The sequence below is a fragment of the Portunus trituberculatus genome, chromosome 48, assembly GCF_017591435.1.
Source record: "Portunus trituberculatus isolate SZX2019 chromosome 48, ASM1759143v1, whole genome shotgun sequence".
In the NCBI taxonomy this organism is placed as follows: Eukaryota; Metazoa; Arthropoda; class Malacostraca; order Decapoda; family Portunidae; genus Portunus; species Portunus trituberculatus.
The window spans coordinates 27,322,419-27,338,295 of record NC_059302.1 but is presented as its reverse complement, the minus strand read 5'-3'; the positions used below and the strand labels follow the sequence as shown (position 1 = coordinate 27,338,295).

At 48.5% G+C, this 15,877-nt stretch overlaps 1 protein-coding gene across 1 annotated transcript in view; it reads left to right on the top strand.

Moving 5' to 3' along the window:
* The first annotated feature begins 56 nt into the window (after window positions 1-56).
* LOC123498708 (max-binding protein MNT-like) overlaps window positions 57-15,877 on the top strand; it is a 34,162-nt gene continuing 18,341 nt past the window's right edge. Inside the window, exon 1 of the mRNA XM_045246072.1 lies at window positions 57-483. Coding sequence (XP_045102007.1) covers window positions 420-483 — 64 coding nt within the window. The 5' untranslated portion in view covers window positions 57-419. The remainder of the gene's footprint in view (window positions 484-15,877) is intronic.

Sequence of the window (15,877 nt, the reverse complement as noted above, 5' to 3'; positions counted from 1 at the left end):
ACGTCATCCTGGTTCTCGCTGATTGGTAGAATCCTCGTGTTGTTGGCCGCCTGCGACGCGACATCTGAGTCTTGTTGATATTGGGCGTGGACACCTTCTCTTAGAATACAGTGCTGAGGACCTTCTAAGCCTTCCTGGGGACTAAAATGGCAAGGTGATATATACTGGTGGAACATTTTGTGAAAAAAACGGAAGCAGACAACTTCTGAATGGCTGAATACGAGAGGGTAAAAATCGCAATGTGAAGCCCGCCGCAGCAGACACGTGGGTTCGTTATTTCACGCCGACAGTGAGGCGAGTGCTGGGCTCGCTGTTTTGATCCCGTCGCGCCATTTTCACCCGCATAAAACTCCCAATTTCTCGGTTATTTGGCTAGTGAGGGGTGTGTGAAGTGTCCATATCGTTAAGGAGAAGAAGAGATGAGCCTAGAACTCCTACTAGATGCTGCAAAATACTTGGAGCAACAAGAGGAGTCGTGTAAAGGTAAGGGTGGAGGTGGCGGGGTCGGTATTTCAGGAGGGGGTAGGTATTTGACGGGCCAACACCGGCTCTGTTGCAAATGTGGAGTTTGTTTACAAATATCAAACCTGAGCTTGTCGCCTCTCCTTTTAACCTGATAATATGAGAAGCGCTTTGATTGAATCGCCTAGTGTGCGTATGGACAGGTTTTCGTAGTCAAGGGCAGCGCGGGTGGCCGTGAGGAAGCCAAACGTTTATCATGTGACCTAACCCTTATAGGTTCAAGGGAGTACTCGACCCACGGCAGCTTCGTGCTAAATCTAGATAGCTGGCCGCTTTCTCCTGAGGGACGTGGGATGTAGACGCACGATATGAGAATAAGCAATAAGGGAAATCTAGGTTCAGACGGCAGACCTAACTAACCAAGGAACGACGTGTACCATGGGGTTTTGACACGATATCCTGGGCGTAGGTATTTCACGCCTTGACATTGGGCCGGGGTGGCGGCCGCTAGACACGTGCCGGCTGCCTCACCCGGGCTGGGTTGGGTTGGCCTGTACTTATTTTTCTAGCCACGATGTGTAGTTTGGGATTACCAGTACAACTTCCTTTAGGTTCGGATGGATGAGTACATCCATGAACAAATCTCATTTAATTATTTTTCTAACGAATGTGTGTTATGGGCCGCAACGTTATTGCTAGCCACAACAGCTACCTGTCATCCCGCCGCCCACGCAGGCCCCTCCGAGGGTGATATGCACACCAGTGAAATCATTGTCACAAAAATAGTAAAAGTTGTAGGCCAACGCGTGGCTTTCGTGATTGGGACATGTTGCTGTAGGTCGTTAATAGTCTTGCTCAGTGCAGGCAGTACTGGACCATCTCTAGAGAATGCAGATGAAAAAAAGAGATAAAACATAATTGTGCATAAAAGTAGCGTGCTTTTGGCAACACGGTAGGCTTGGGTAGATGTCGCAGTAGATTAGTCAAACAAGTAAACATGTACATAGAACATATGCGTGCCAGGAATCAATGGAAACGCGATAGTTGTAACAATGAGGCATCCATCACTGGCCATCCAATAAAAAAAGAGGACTCAGGTGATTTGTGTAGTCCGGGCATGGTGTGCTTCGGCGGCCCCGTGAATGGTCATGCGTAGCTCAGCAGCGTACGCGGCCGATCAATGATATATCCCGTGGAGGCCGCCCTCGTCCACTCCTTCCCGCAGGCTGCCTTCACCCCTCCCACACCACCAGCACCGACACTGCACACTTCATTGACCTTATCTTTCAATCAGTTGCATACCTCGGGGCTGTGTCAGGGTTCAGTGATTGGCGTTGTGCAGGGTTAGCACGCCAATCACGTATATTTGGCTACTCGTCTTTTTATAGTAGACGTGTATTGGCGGAAAGCATCGTTGGTGAAAGAAAATGGGGGCGGTATTGAAGTGTGGTAGTGAGTGACTGGGCGGGTGAGGATCGGGGACGCGGGGAGTGGGGGAGAGATGCGTGCTAGTTTGGCTGAAGTAGAGTGAATGAAATGAGCAGAGTACAACCATGAGCTGACGTATGTGTGAAAGAATGAAAGGACAGGAATAGGATGTAGGACAGGAAGGCGTTGGAAATATAACACCATAAGAGAGGGAAGTAGGGAAAACGATACTAATTGTTGCATTGATTCAGGTGGTGCTGGTGCTGCTGGGGAGGGGATGGGGGAGAGGTGTTGCGTCTGCGTGACAGCTGGTGTGCTGGAGAGGAAGGGGGGGGGCGGAGGGAGCAGCTGGGCAGGTATCGGAGGTGCATAGAGCGCGAATCCACCTGGCAAATCTCTACTCTAAATTGGATTCTTTTTTAGCCGTTGAGTTTTATTAGTCTCCTTTTTTGCTCATTTTTCTTTGAAATGTGAAGATTTATGAGTAGTTGACAGTGGCTAGAGAGAGAGAGAGAGAGAGAGAGAGAGAGAGAGAGAGAGAGAGAGAGAGAGAGAGAGAGAGAGAGAGCGTGTCTGGGTCATCATTCTTAACCTATCCTAACCTCGTCTGTCTTATCTTAACCTATCCTAACGTATCTTAACCTGACGTGCCCTGGTGTTGGTATGGAGGTTAATATTCATGTGATGAGGAATATTAATGAGAGGAGACGCGATGATAAAGGAGGGAAAATATTTGGTGTGCGACAAAATAAGACTAACTAAAGGAGGATCGTGAGGAGGTTGCAGGTCAGAGTTGGTTGTTCTGAGGGGGAAAAATGAGTAGGGAATTAGATGATAAATACTTAGGCCGGAAACGAGGACAACAATAGCCAGAGGAGGAGAGGGAAAGGTGTATATATAGTAAATGGAGAACTGTGGAATGTCAAAGCTAGTTGAGGAAGAGAAAACGATGAACCTGGAAAAGAAAAATTATGATACTCTTAAGCATGGAACCAGAAAATAACGTAGGAGAGAGAGAGAGAGAGAGAGAGAGAGAGAGAGAGAGAGAGAGAGAGAGAGAGAGAGAGACCTAGTGATGCAGGATTGTGTCAGGTTAGTCTAGTGTTTAAAAAATAATGGAGATAAAAGACGAGAAAAAAAAAGCAATTGAGCGTGGAACCAGATTACCATGGCTAGCTAGAGGAAGCGAAGGATTGGGATGGAGGATGGAGGTCACAGTAGGGTCACTTGTCCTCGGTCATGCTAAGGGTGGACGTAGTATTGATTGGGGGCACGCTGGTGAACCTTCCCCACAACAGGTTGGTGTTACGGCTCTTCCCCCCACCGTCCCCCCTCACACACACACACACACACACGCACAAACCCCACCCTACCCCACCCTCCTGCTGCGGCTCCTCCCTGCTCTCCCAACGCGCTTCCTCCGCCTCTCCTTGTTGTCGTTATCCTCGTGTCATTCTCCGCTCTCCTCGCATCCCACCTTCTTTTCTTCCTTGTCAGCCTTTTTGTTATTCTTGCTTTATTTGTGTCTATTCTTGCTCTTCCTCTTACATATGTTAGTCATGCATGCCTCCTCTTCGTCCTCATCTTTGTTTTCCTCCTCTTCTCGTATATTTCTCAATTTTCTCCTATTCTCTATTCGTATGCTTTTATTAAAATACTATTACTTGACCTGAAACGACCTGAAACTCACACTTGTTCTTCATTTTGACTTATCCCTGGTTTCCTTCTCTGTCGTTTCCCTTTTTCGTCCTGTTATTCGTTATTCGTGTTAGTTTCCTTGTAGTCTTGCTATTATCCTTGTGCTGTTCTCATACCCTTTTCCTCATTTTCGTATAATTATCATCACTTTTGTTTGTCCTCACCTGTACTGGGTCCCTTCTCTGTATATACTTAGGCTTATTTCACTCTTAGGCCTCCTCTACCTCTACCTCTCCCTCTTCCACCCAGCTGATGCTCGCATATCCATCATCCACATCTTTATCCTCCTGTTTTTGTCGTCGTCACTACCTCTGTCATCACCCGTCTTTACTTTTCCTCCTACACCGGCTGCGTGCATAATTAACCTACCCCTATTTTTCTCCGTTTTCCCTCGTCCCCTCCACTCCCATGGGGTTTAAATGCTTACAGCCACACCCTCCCCTGCTCTCCCTACCTTGCTTTTTTCCCCTCACCTTCCCGTGTTGCCTCACCCTACACACCCTCACCCTTCATTCGCTATGCACCCTCACATCTTCATTTCCCGTAAGCCCCTACTGTGTGTTCACCTCCTATACACACATTACAAGCCTACTCGCGCCTTCAAGCTTTCACATCAGTCAGCACCACACGTTCTCAAGCACTTGGGTCCCTGTACTCCTTCCCAACAGTCTTACATCCTCCCAGCCTTCCTCTATTTCAATAACTGAGCTTTTCTGTACTCATTACCTCCCGCCTAGTCCACTCCTCTACTTCCCAAATAGCCACCTTCCCCAACTTTCGCAATTTACAGAAGGGAAAAATGTCTCATAACGTGGATATTCTAGAATGTGGGGAAGTTGTTGTTATTGTTGTTGTTATCACCGTTGTTATCATCGCCGTTGACGCTTTAGTTTGGGAATTAAGGGGTGCGTGGCTGGGTGGAAGGGGATAAGTGTTTAGTATCCCCTGGAATTTGAACGTAGCGTCACAGAAAACTTGAAATGTTGGTGTGTCACAGAAAACGGCGAGGGAATGAAGCTTCCGCGTAAACCTGCATTTTTTATCACCTCTAATTAAAAAGGTAGATTAGGCGGAAAATGGTAATTCGCAGTAGGTTGTCGGCTTCGTGGAAATGCCATGGCAGTTTTGTTGAGATGTCGCTTGCATTTCATTGAGAGAGAGAGAGAGAGAGAGTGTAATTCACCTTTCACCTCGGTCATCTGCTGGTCACCCAGCCAGTCTTCCCCATTACGGAGCGAGCTCAGAGTTCATAGACCGATCTTCGGGTAGGACTGAGACCACAACACACTCCACACACCGGGAAAGCGAAGCCACAACCCCTCGAGTTACATCCCGTACCTATTTACTGCTAGGTGAACAGGGGCTACACATTAGGAGGCTTGCCCATTTGCCTCGCCCCTTACCGGGACTCGAACCCGGCCCTCTCGGTTGTGAGTCGAGCGTGCTAACCACTACACTACGTGGTGTGTGTGTTTCACTGTTTCACTGATCTGCTGCAGTCTCTGGCGAGACAGCCAGACGTTACCCTACGGAACGAGCTCAGAGCTCATTATTTCCGATCTTCGGATAGGCCTGAGACCAGGCACACAATACACACACCGGGACAACAAAGTCACAACTCCTCGATTTACATCACGTACCTACTCACTGCTAGGTGAACAGGGGCTACACGTGAAAGGAGACACACCCAAATATCTCCACCCGGCCGGGGAATCGAACCCCGGTCCTCTGGCTTGTGAAGCCAGGGTTCTAACCACTGAGCTACCGGGCGCGCGTGTGTGTGTGTGTGTGTGTGTGTGTGTGTGTGTGTGTGTGTGTGTGTGTACTACTACTACTACTACTACTACTACTACTACTACTACTTCCTCCGGCATAAACTTTTCCAGAAAAAAAAATCGGAAGTAGATACTATAGGGAAAAATAGATGAAGTAAATTTTATAGGAAAGAATAATAATAGATAAAATGAGAAGACCGTACTGCCTAGAGGCGAGGAAGTTAATCTCTAACAAAGCAATGCTGCTAATTACGTATTGGAGACACCATTTAACTCCTTCAGTAGTGAAACGCTTTTGTTTTTACCTTGAGTTTGCAGTATGATTTGACGGTTTTATTTACATTATGAACTGTCTATGGAGGTCAGAAGATTAATAATGGCCAGAGTCTTCACTATTTTTAATCCCCACATGAATTTCTGAAGCTCTATAAAATCGCCAAATAGTAAGCAGAATGAATATGGAAACGCGTCCTGGTACTGAAGGGGTTGAAAATCAAAATCGCCATATAGTAAGCAGAATGAATATGAAAACGCGTCCTGTTACTGAAGGGCTTAAAAATCTACGTTGTTGCAGTCTGTTACGTCAGTCTGTCAAGTATCAAGCGAGCCCATTCCATAGATTAATTCCACGTTGGCAAAAAGGAAAAAGAACAAAGATTCATGAGAGTTGAAGGATTTCCCAACAATTTTGCAACCTTTTCCTCGCGTGTAAATCGAAAAATCTATCGTAACATTTCCTGCAGCGCCATGCCTTTGATTTTAAACACCCGTAATAAGTCACTTCTTAGTCTTCTTGTGTGAATGGGAATAGTTTGATATTATTAAGACAATTTTTGTATGATTTGTTTCCTAAGGTTAGTTTAGTTAGTTTAGTACTACATTACATTAGAGAGAGAGAGAGAGAGAGAGAGAGAGAGAGAGAGAGAGAGAGGATACTAATAACGTAACCATGATAAAGAATAGCATACGGAAGGAGAGGAGGAACAAGGAGAGAGAGAGAGAGAGAGAGAGAGAGAGAGAGAGAGAGAGTAATAACGTAACCATGATAAAGAATAGCATACGGAAGAAGAGGAAAACAAAGAGAGAGAGAGAGAGAGAGAGAGAGAGAGAGAGAGAGAGAGAGAGAGAATACTCATAACGTAACCATGACAAAGAAGAACAGGAACAAGAGAGAGAGAGAGAGAGAGAGAGAGAGAGAGAGAGAGAGAGAGAGAGTATTCATAACGTAACCATGACAAAGAACAGGAGAGAGAGAGAGAGAGAGAGAGAGAGAGAGAGAGAGAGAGAGAGAGAGAGAGAGAGATATACTAATAACGTAACCATGACAATGAAAAACATACGGAAGGAGAGAGAGAGAGAGAGAGAGAGAGAGAGAGAGAGAGAGAGAGAAAGCTAAGGTCCTGGTATATCTATAGATGCTAACGGCTGTATGACCTAAGACAATAACTCCTTCTGTGCATTGTTTACTCTGCTGCCCCTTCACTGCTATCTCACCCCTCTCATGCCCCTACCCACCCCCTCCCTGGCTACCTCCTCCCACCTTACCCCCCCGCCCCCTCCAGGCAGTCATCTATGTACTACAAGAGAGAGAATGGAAGGAAAGGATTCAAGTAAGCTTCCATCTCACTCTTTTATTCTCTAACTCTCTCTTTCTTTCTTTCTTTTCCAGTCGCTTTCTTAACCTCCCCTTTACCTCATACAAGAGAGAGAGAGAGAGAGAGAGAGAGATGGATGGATGGGTGAACTTCGATGGTAATATAGTGATTCTCTCTCTCTCTCTCTCTCTCTCTCTCTCTCTCTCTCTCTCTCTCTCTGTGTGTGTGTGTGTAGGATTAGTAAGTGGTGGATGGAGAGAAGCCTTCTACGATGCTATCCTACCTTTTGTACGTGCATTTAGAATAATAAAGTGGCATAGAAAGACACGAAGGTTTCTTATTAACGGTTCTCTCTCTCTCTCTCTCTCTCTCTCTCTCTCTCTCTCTCTCTCTCTCTCTCTCTCTCTCTCTCTCTCTAATCAGCGTACTTCACTCTTCACGTTCCTCGCAGATGTCTTGGTATCTCATTCCTCCCACCTCTATCCTGCTCTCTTGGCAACTCCTCCACCTTCACTACTGCATATCCAACTCAGTGCCCTTCTCGTCCAAGCTTCAGATTAGCTCACTAGTACTACTACTATAAGATTTTTTTGTGCTGCATTGCTGATTTATTTATTGGTTTGTAGTTTTAACCTATTTCCACTCTCTCTCTCTCTCTCTCTCTCTCTCTCTCTCTCTCTCTCTCTAGTTTTCATTTTTATTTGTTGATTTTTTATTCTGAATAGGTCATTTTTCAACCTGTTTGTCCCCCTTCCACTTCCATAAATACGCATAGCTCTTCTTTCTGTGTGCTCGTATCTGATTTTCATTCGAGTTATGTCTTTTTTTTTCGCGCCGTCCCTCTGCCCTCGTTTCAGCTTTCCTTCCTTCATTCCCTCTCGCCATCCGTTGCCTTCGTGCGCTCTTCCTTCCTTGCTTCCTTCTCTTTTATCAGGTCACAAGTGTTGGCGATTAACTCAGGTGTGAATCTCTCTCTCTCTCTCTCTCTCTCTCTCTCTCTCTCTCTGCGTGCGTCTCTCTGCGTGTCTCTGACGTGCGTGCGTATTGACAGGTAAATGATTTTAACTACTACTACTACTACTACTACTACTACTACTGCTGCTGCTGCTGCTACTACTACTACTACTACTACTACTACTACTGACGCAATTCCTGGTGCTGCTTTTACGTTTCCTTATTTACTTAGTGATATAAAATTTCCATTCTTGACTTCGTGTATGACCTTGAGAACGCCTGGGTGATGTGTCAGTAGCTACCTGTGCAAGCCACACCTGTTGGCAGGGCGACCGACCCCTCCAGGCACCTCGGGTTAGGATGAGTCTCTCTCTCTCTCTCTCTCTCTCTCTCTCTCTCTCTCTCTCTCTCTCTCTCTCTCTCAAGTATTAATCGTAGTGAAGCAGTGGTGAAACTTGGCTATGGTCTTCAGGCGTGAAGGGGAGAGGTGGGGCTGTAGCGGGCGGGGCAGCAGAGCGGGACGTCCATAGGAATGATTCTCTGAAAGTAAGTTCGAGACAGACAGACATACGGACAAACGGCCACAAGGTTCAACAGGCTTGCGAGTTAAAATTCCGTCCACTCCCGGAGGTGTTGCCGACTCTCGGGATTGCCAAGCGAGGCGAGATAAAGGTCATGTGAGGAGAGCGAAAGGTCAGACGAGGACTGTCCTGAGGTCAGGTGTGGTGCAGGAGGGCGGGGCACAGCTGCATGCCGAAGGGGGTGCCATGCAGCCGGCGCCCTGACGGTGCGTCACCTGCGGCCCTCACACCACAGCGGCTCGCCGGCCGTCGATGTTTGTTGTGTGGCAAAAAGAGAACAGTTAGTTGCGTGCACCCTGGTGGCTGTAGCCTGGTGCGGCGCGGCGGCTGGCCGGCGGCGACCTGCTGCTGCAGGTGCTTATGATATGCAGCGGAATGACGTAAGGGGGTTGGAAGGGGGGTGAAACAGAGAGAGAGAGAGAGAGAGAGAGAGAGAGAGAGAGAGAGAGAGAGCCGCGGGAAGGCCAGCAGTCATTTGATCGATGGCCTGAAGCCAAGAAACGTGGCATCTAAACCAGGCGTGCAGACGTGGCACCAGCGCGGCGAAGGGGCGGGGCCAGCCGAGCACGTGGTTAGGGCCAGCCACGTGGCGAGGTAATCACGTGCATGGCGGCCGCACAACATGCAGCCACACTTGTTTACTTCCCACACTGGCCGCTGCCACTCATCTGACGCAACGCAAACAACAAACGCTAGATTTCGTGGCTTCACTCCCGGGCTAACGGGAAGGATATTTTGTTCCGACTCAGGATGGAAACACTCGCCAGGCTCCTCCCCTTCCCTCCCCCGATCCCCGCAACTAGCTTCCTACAGTTCTCTCTTGTGCCTCACCTCCCCCTCCTTGTTGTACTTGGGTCCTCAGTATCCCCCCATAACCCCATGACTCCCTCCTCCGTCCACTATATTGCCACCAGCTGATTGGTGCGCAGGCCTGCCAACAGACCAGCTGACGGAGATCGCTCAGTACTACCAACCATCCTGTCTCTCCTTTCCTCCTACTCATCCACTGTTGCTTCCTACTCACATCACTGAAATATTGAAAAATTCAGTATCGTGTGGAATATTAGCGAAGATTAAAGGTGACGGCTAGGTTTGGTGACAAGAGGAGGAGGGGACGCAGTAACAGTAAGGCGTCTGGGTTCGTAACGGGACTGCGTGAATGTGTGGTGACGGCGGCGGTGAGGAGGTGGGTGGGAAGGGAGAAGGAAGGGAGGGCGTGGAGAGCGTAACAGTAACAGGGAAGCAGTATTAGTAACAAGCTACGTGAGGGTTCGGCCACAAGGGTTAGGAGTGGGAGGCTGGCTGGCTGGCTGGCTGGCTGGCTGAATTGCTAGGTGTGAGGCGGCAGTGAACGGGGCGGGGCGGGGCTGGACTGACTTGAGCTGGTTGGTAAAACAGTACGAGTTGACAGCAAAAAAATAAATAAAATAAAACAAGGTTGAGTGTGACGTCAGGTGCAAGTTTGTTTATCCTCCCAGTAGGGTTTCTTTTTTCCTCTTTTCATGCTACCCATACACTGGAGAGTTTAATTCCTATAGAAGACTCCTATTTCCACTTGGCATGCGTTACGTCACCATGTCTCACTGCTCCTTCTCACACCACTCCTCAGCCTGTAGCCTGTAGCAGGTCTTTGTGCACGCTCCTAGATGGGGCTCGTGTTAGGCTAGGTTAGCTAGGGCGCCTTAGGGTAGGACAGGCCGCCTCCATGAGAACATTCACGCAGTCTTGCTTTTTTTTTTTTTGTTGTTTCTTTAACGTCTGGCAAGTGTTGCAGTATCATTTGAAGTTATAAACGTGCTGAGAGAGAGAGAGAGAGAGAGAGAGAGAGAGAGAGAGAGAGAGAGAGAGGTGTGATGTCGGGTGTGTGTGTGTGTGTGTGTGTGTGTGTGTGTGTGTGTGTACATATTGACAAGTAATACCTATTATCATATCACTATGAGACGCAATGGTGTCCAAATTTATCCCTTATCGTGTGTTTGTGTGTGTGTGTGTGTGTGTGTGTGTGTGGGGAGAGAGAGAGAGAGAGAGAGAGAGAGAGAGAGAGAGAGAGAGAGAGGTGGAATTTACCATTTATAAATGTGTGTGTCGGGGGGTATACTGTGTATCATGCATCAACAAGTGTATTAACCGACAAGAGAAGGGACGGATATGCATGATGATCACAGTAATGTTAGTGGGATGCTACACGTATTACTGGTGGTGGTGGTGGTGGTGGTGGTGATGAAAGACAGGTGGTGATGGTGGCGGGCAGCGGTGGCGGTGGTGACGAAACAGCGGTAGATAGGTAGAGAAGGGAGCGGCCGCGGTGGTGGTGGAGGTATGTAGTAGTTGCAGTGCGTGACGGGAAGGAGAGTGCGGGAGTCGGTCAGGGTGCTAAAAACGCCTACGGTACAGAGTCAGGTGGTCGTAGAGCTAAATGACGGGCATGTGGAGTAGGTACGGTAGAGAATGGTGGCGGTGCTGCGTTGCCACGGCTGCTATTCATTTACTTTTGAGGCGAAGATTTAACACGTGAGGGGGGACGGGACGATGGTGGGTGGAGGGGGGGTGTTCTTACGTCAAAACGAGTACGTGTACCCTTGAGTTGAGGAGCGCTTTGTATACGTTACGTGGATCTAGCGTACCCTGCAGGGCTCAGGTGAACATGCACTACCTCATAATATCTTTAAAGACGTAGTAGGCATGTACATTTACTGCCTGGGGATTTACCTTTGGGTATTTACTGTGTTTAATAAGTGTTCAGGTATTAGGTGATTCTCTCTCTCTCTCTCTCTCTCTCTCTCTCTCTCTCTCTCTCTCTCTCTCTCTCTCTTATGGCACGAAAAAATCTCAATCGTCGTTTCCCAAAAAAGACGAGGAAAGAAATAACTTCAAAGAGGTTGGCCAATTTAGTTCCGGAGGTGTCTAGATACTCTTCTGGTGAAATAGTTCAAGTCGTATAGAGAGAGAGAGAGAGAGAGAGAGAGAGAGAGAGAGAGAGAGAGAGATTCAAAGAGGAAAAAGCGTTGCAGAGTTTACCAGTGAAAGGAATGAGTGTCGCGATACTGGTTAACTCTTACATAAGTGAGATTGACAGAGTATGGGTGAGAGCGAGAGGCAGGCAAGACTCTCAACGATGGACACCTACTACAAGCGCAAACACCTATGGAAAGCAAACACCTATGGGCCGCCACCATGGCAGTAAAGGCCCATGCCAATCCTTCGGATTGGCGAATCAAGACAGACAGACAGACAGACAGTATGGGTGAGGATGAGTTGGCATCAATGAGTGGACACGTAGCTGCGTACTTAGTAAATTTAGTCGGTTATATGTATCAACCTTTAAAGATGTACAGTATATGAAATTTATTTGGTTATAAGCTACAGTTAGTTGGTGTAAATATGGATTTCCAACTTGTGTAATGTATCCTGCTCAACCATACATGAAGAGATTAAGTATATCCGTTAGAGCATAGGATGTGGCCGTAGAAACTCAGATTATATCCTCAAAAAATACCCAAGAAGTTTTTAAATATGCCATTAGTCATTGAGTTCACGTAACAAGACAAAATAGACCTGTGAGAGAAACCCGTGATGGTTCGCACGTATTACGGCATACACACCTCATTCTTACATGTACATTAAGGAGATTATTCCATGTGTAGGGCGTAACCCACTCACGTCGCCACCGTTCCCCGACCCCTTGGACTTTAGTGCAGGTATGAGGCATCCTACACATGTGAGTGGTATGCGCAGGTGTGGGATGGATGGGGCGGCGGCGGTGGCGACGGAGGCAGCAGGGGTTGGTGAAAGAATCTACTTACTCAGCTCTGCCAACTGGAGAGCTGTGTGTGTGTGTGTGTGTGTGGGTGGGTGGATGGGCTGCACGTGTGAAGATTGAGAGAGAGAGAGAGAGAGAGAGAGAGAGAGAGAGAGAGAGAGAGAGAGAGACCTGCAGACTTGGATGGACTAGGAGTGCAAGGAGGGGGAGAGAAAGAGAGAAGGAGAGGGTTACTTGGCGTGAATAAGGTAGCACATGAAAGGAGGGGGAGTGGAAGGGGGAGAGGGGAGGGGAAGCTTTACCACCATTGTCGCCGCCGCCGCCGCCGCCGCCGCCTCCGCCGCCGCGGAGCTGTGGTAACAAGTGGCCCTTTCACAGCCTTCACCCTTCCCTCCCTTCCCCTCTGCGCCCGTCCCTTCACCGCCTTGCACACGCGCCCAGTCCATCCATAGTCTTCCTCTTTGTGCTGACCCCTCGTGCCGGCAATGCATTCACATTCTCATTCACCCTTCTGTCCTGTGTGTGTGTGTGTGTGTGTGTGTGTGTGTGTGTGTGTGTGTGGCAGAGGGGGTGTTAACCAGTCCTTGCCCCCTCTCCCTCCTCCCCCCAATCAGGTTCCCAAGGAGGAAAAGGACGAAGGACGAAGGGGTGTAGGAGAAGAGAGGAAGGATGAGAAACGAAGGGGAGTAAAGAGGGAAGAACGAGGACGAGCAGGGAGTAGGAGGAGAGGAATGAGAGTATGAAGAGGAGTCGAAGGAGGCACCTGAGGCAGGCAGGCAGGCAGGATAAGGGCACTGCTGAGGTGGATAAGAGGTTTCTGTAGAGGGAGAGAAGAGTTTGAGAAAGAAAGAGTAGAGGATGGAAGTTGGGAGAGGTGAGATTGGGGGTCTTTTTTTGATAGTCTCTAGGGACTTGGCTCCTGTTACGGACTGTCACACACACACACACACACACACACACACACACACACACACGGGGTGGAGGTTAGGGATAGTTAGGAGGTGGGGGATTACGAGTCAGTGTTGTAAGGCACACCTTAAGATCACCATGACGAGGAGGAGGAGGAGGAGGAGGAATATGACCCCGAGGAAGGACAAAGAGGTGCTGATGAATGACCTCTTGAGTGACCTCCTCCTCCTCCTCCTCCTCCTCCTCCCTTGCCGTGACCTGCAGTGCGAAGGATGCGAAGGATACTTTAACAGGTGTATATGGTGGTGGGTGGAGTAGGGAGTGGGTGGTAGACAGGGGAGCAAAGAAGCCATAGGGTGAAGGAGATATTTATAGTATGTGTGTGTGTGTGTATGTGTGTATGATGTTGCAGTTTTGCGTTGTGTTTAATTTTGATACAATTGTTGCGTGCGCACGTGTGTGTGTGTGTGTGTGTGTGTGTGTGTGTGTGTGTGTGTGTGTGCGCCGATGTGAGCGTGCGTGCATGTCAGAAAACGCCTGTGTGTGTGTGTGAGAGAGAGAGAGAGAGAGAGAGAGCGCGCGCGCGTGGTTGGCTGGCCTGGGTGCGTGGTGGCCGGCGCGAGGCTAGACGGGCAGGCAGGCGTGTGTGGCCTAGAGAGAGGGAGAGGGAGAGGGAGAGGATGGGGCTCTGGGTGGGGGGCAGCTTGCATAACTCCCGACGTGACCCGACACCATCACCAGCACCACCGCCGCCGCCGCCGCCGCTGCCACCACTGGTAAACAAGGCGCCTCCTCCCCCAACATGCTTTTCTCCCTCCTATCCTCCCCACTTGACTCCATCTCCCCCCTATCCCCGCCCTCTTTGGCATCACCTCTTTCCCTCCACCACACCCCCACATCCCTCTCTCTCTCTCTCTCTCTCTCTCTCTCTCTCTCTCTCTCTTATGTGATTTTTCCTTTCCTTTTCACTTCCTATCCTCACTTCCTCAGTTCTTCCTTCTTTCTAACCGTACAGTACATCTGCGCACCTCAGAACACCTTGCTCAGAGACGAATGTAAGGGTCCATTTATGTGAACACACACACACACACACACACACACACACACACAGTAAGCACATGCTCGGTAACGACATCGAAAGATGATACCAGATATATAATAATCTAATAAAAAAAGAAAAAAAGTCGAGTGGGGGTAGGGAGGAAATTCAGACATCAAAACAGGAGTAATCATTTCAAGATAAGCTATCAGTAGTAACAAGAAGCGAGTAAACAAGCTTCGTTCTCTACCCCAACCTCAAATTCATCATCCCTTTAAAAAATATTTCTTCAGACTGATTCATTTAGTTGCCGCTTATAGAAACTGGCGATTAGCAGTTGAGTGTATCATTGGTTGGATAAGGAGAGAGAGAGAGAGAGAGAGAGAGAGAGAGAGAGAGATCTGGAGGTGGTGGTGGTGGTGCTGGTGGTAGTGGTGGTGGAGGAAAGCTTCTGTAACCATAGACACAGAAAATCTTATAGTCTCCTCCCTGTCATCCATCCATTAGCTCTCCCGTCCCCTCCTCCTCTTCCCTGTCAACTGCTTCTTCACTCAGCCTTGCCCGTCACCCTGCCAGGAGACAAAGTGACAGATGACCTTGACCTCTTCCAGTTGGTGGGCGTGGATCTCTCTCTCTCTCTCTCTCTCTCTCTCTCTCTCTCTCTCTCTCTCTCTCGTGTGTACGCATATGTATGTATTAAGCGTAATGAGGACGTGTGTGTGTGTGTGTGTGTGTGTGTGTGTGTGTGTGTGTGTGTGTGTGTGTGAGAGTGTGAGGGAACGTATACGTGCTACCGACGCTCTCTTTAATTGCGGGACGGAGAGAGAGAGAGAGAGAGAGAGAGAGAGAGAGAGAGAGAGAGAATATTTAAAGGTCTGTACACATACATCTGGGGAAAGGATGTGATCAGTGTTTACGAGTTGTGTTATTGTTTTCCGCCCTTGTTCTTTATCTTAGAGAGAGAGAGAGAGAGAGAGAGAGAGAGAGACTGTCGCGTGAGGAAAGTCTGGTTAGTCCCTGATAGCATGGCCCTCCTGTCACCAGAGAGAGGGGGGGGATGGAGAGGAGAGATAAGGCAAGGCTGGAGCGCAGGTGAGGGTTAGTAAAGGAGTTTAAGACTTGCTGCTTGGAGGGAATAATGTGACCTGAGGGAAGGAGGAAGAGGAGAGAAGTCGGTGGTGTTGTAAGGTTGATACCGTCCTCGTCACAAGTGTGGTGGCGTGTAACATTCTCCTTGAGTCAGTCTCTCTCTCTCTCTCTCTCTCTCTCTCTCTCTCTCTCTCTCTCTCTCTCTCTCTCTCTAACCTCGTGGCACTATGACGTAACTAGGAACTAATACAAGGCCACAGCAGCGTCACTACTGCCGCTGCCATCACCACCACCACCACCACGATCATGACTTGTAGCATACCGCCTTTACTACTACTACTACTACTACTACTACTACTAGTACCAACGTTATCAGCTTTATACCTACGATCACCGCTAATACTTATACTGCTGGTTCACTCCATTTTCCACCACCATCGCTATTACCACCACCACCTTCAGTCCAGTTATCGCCATTAGTCAACTGTCTTTCCCATCTTTATCAAGCACTCTCTTAATCACTTTTAGTAACTACTGCTGTTGCTGCTGTACCGCATCTCTCTCTCTCTCTCTCTCTCTCTCTCTCT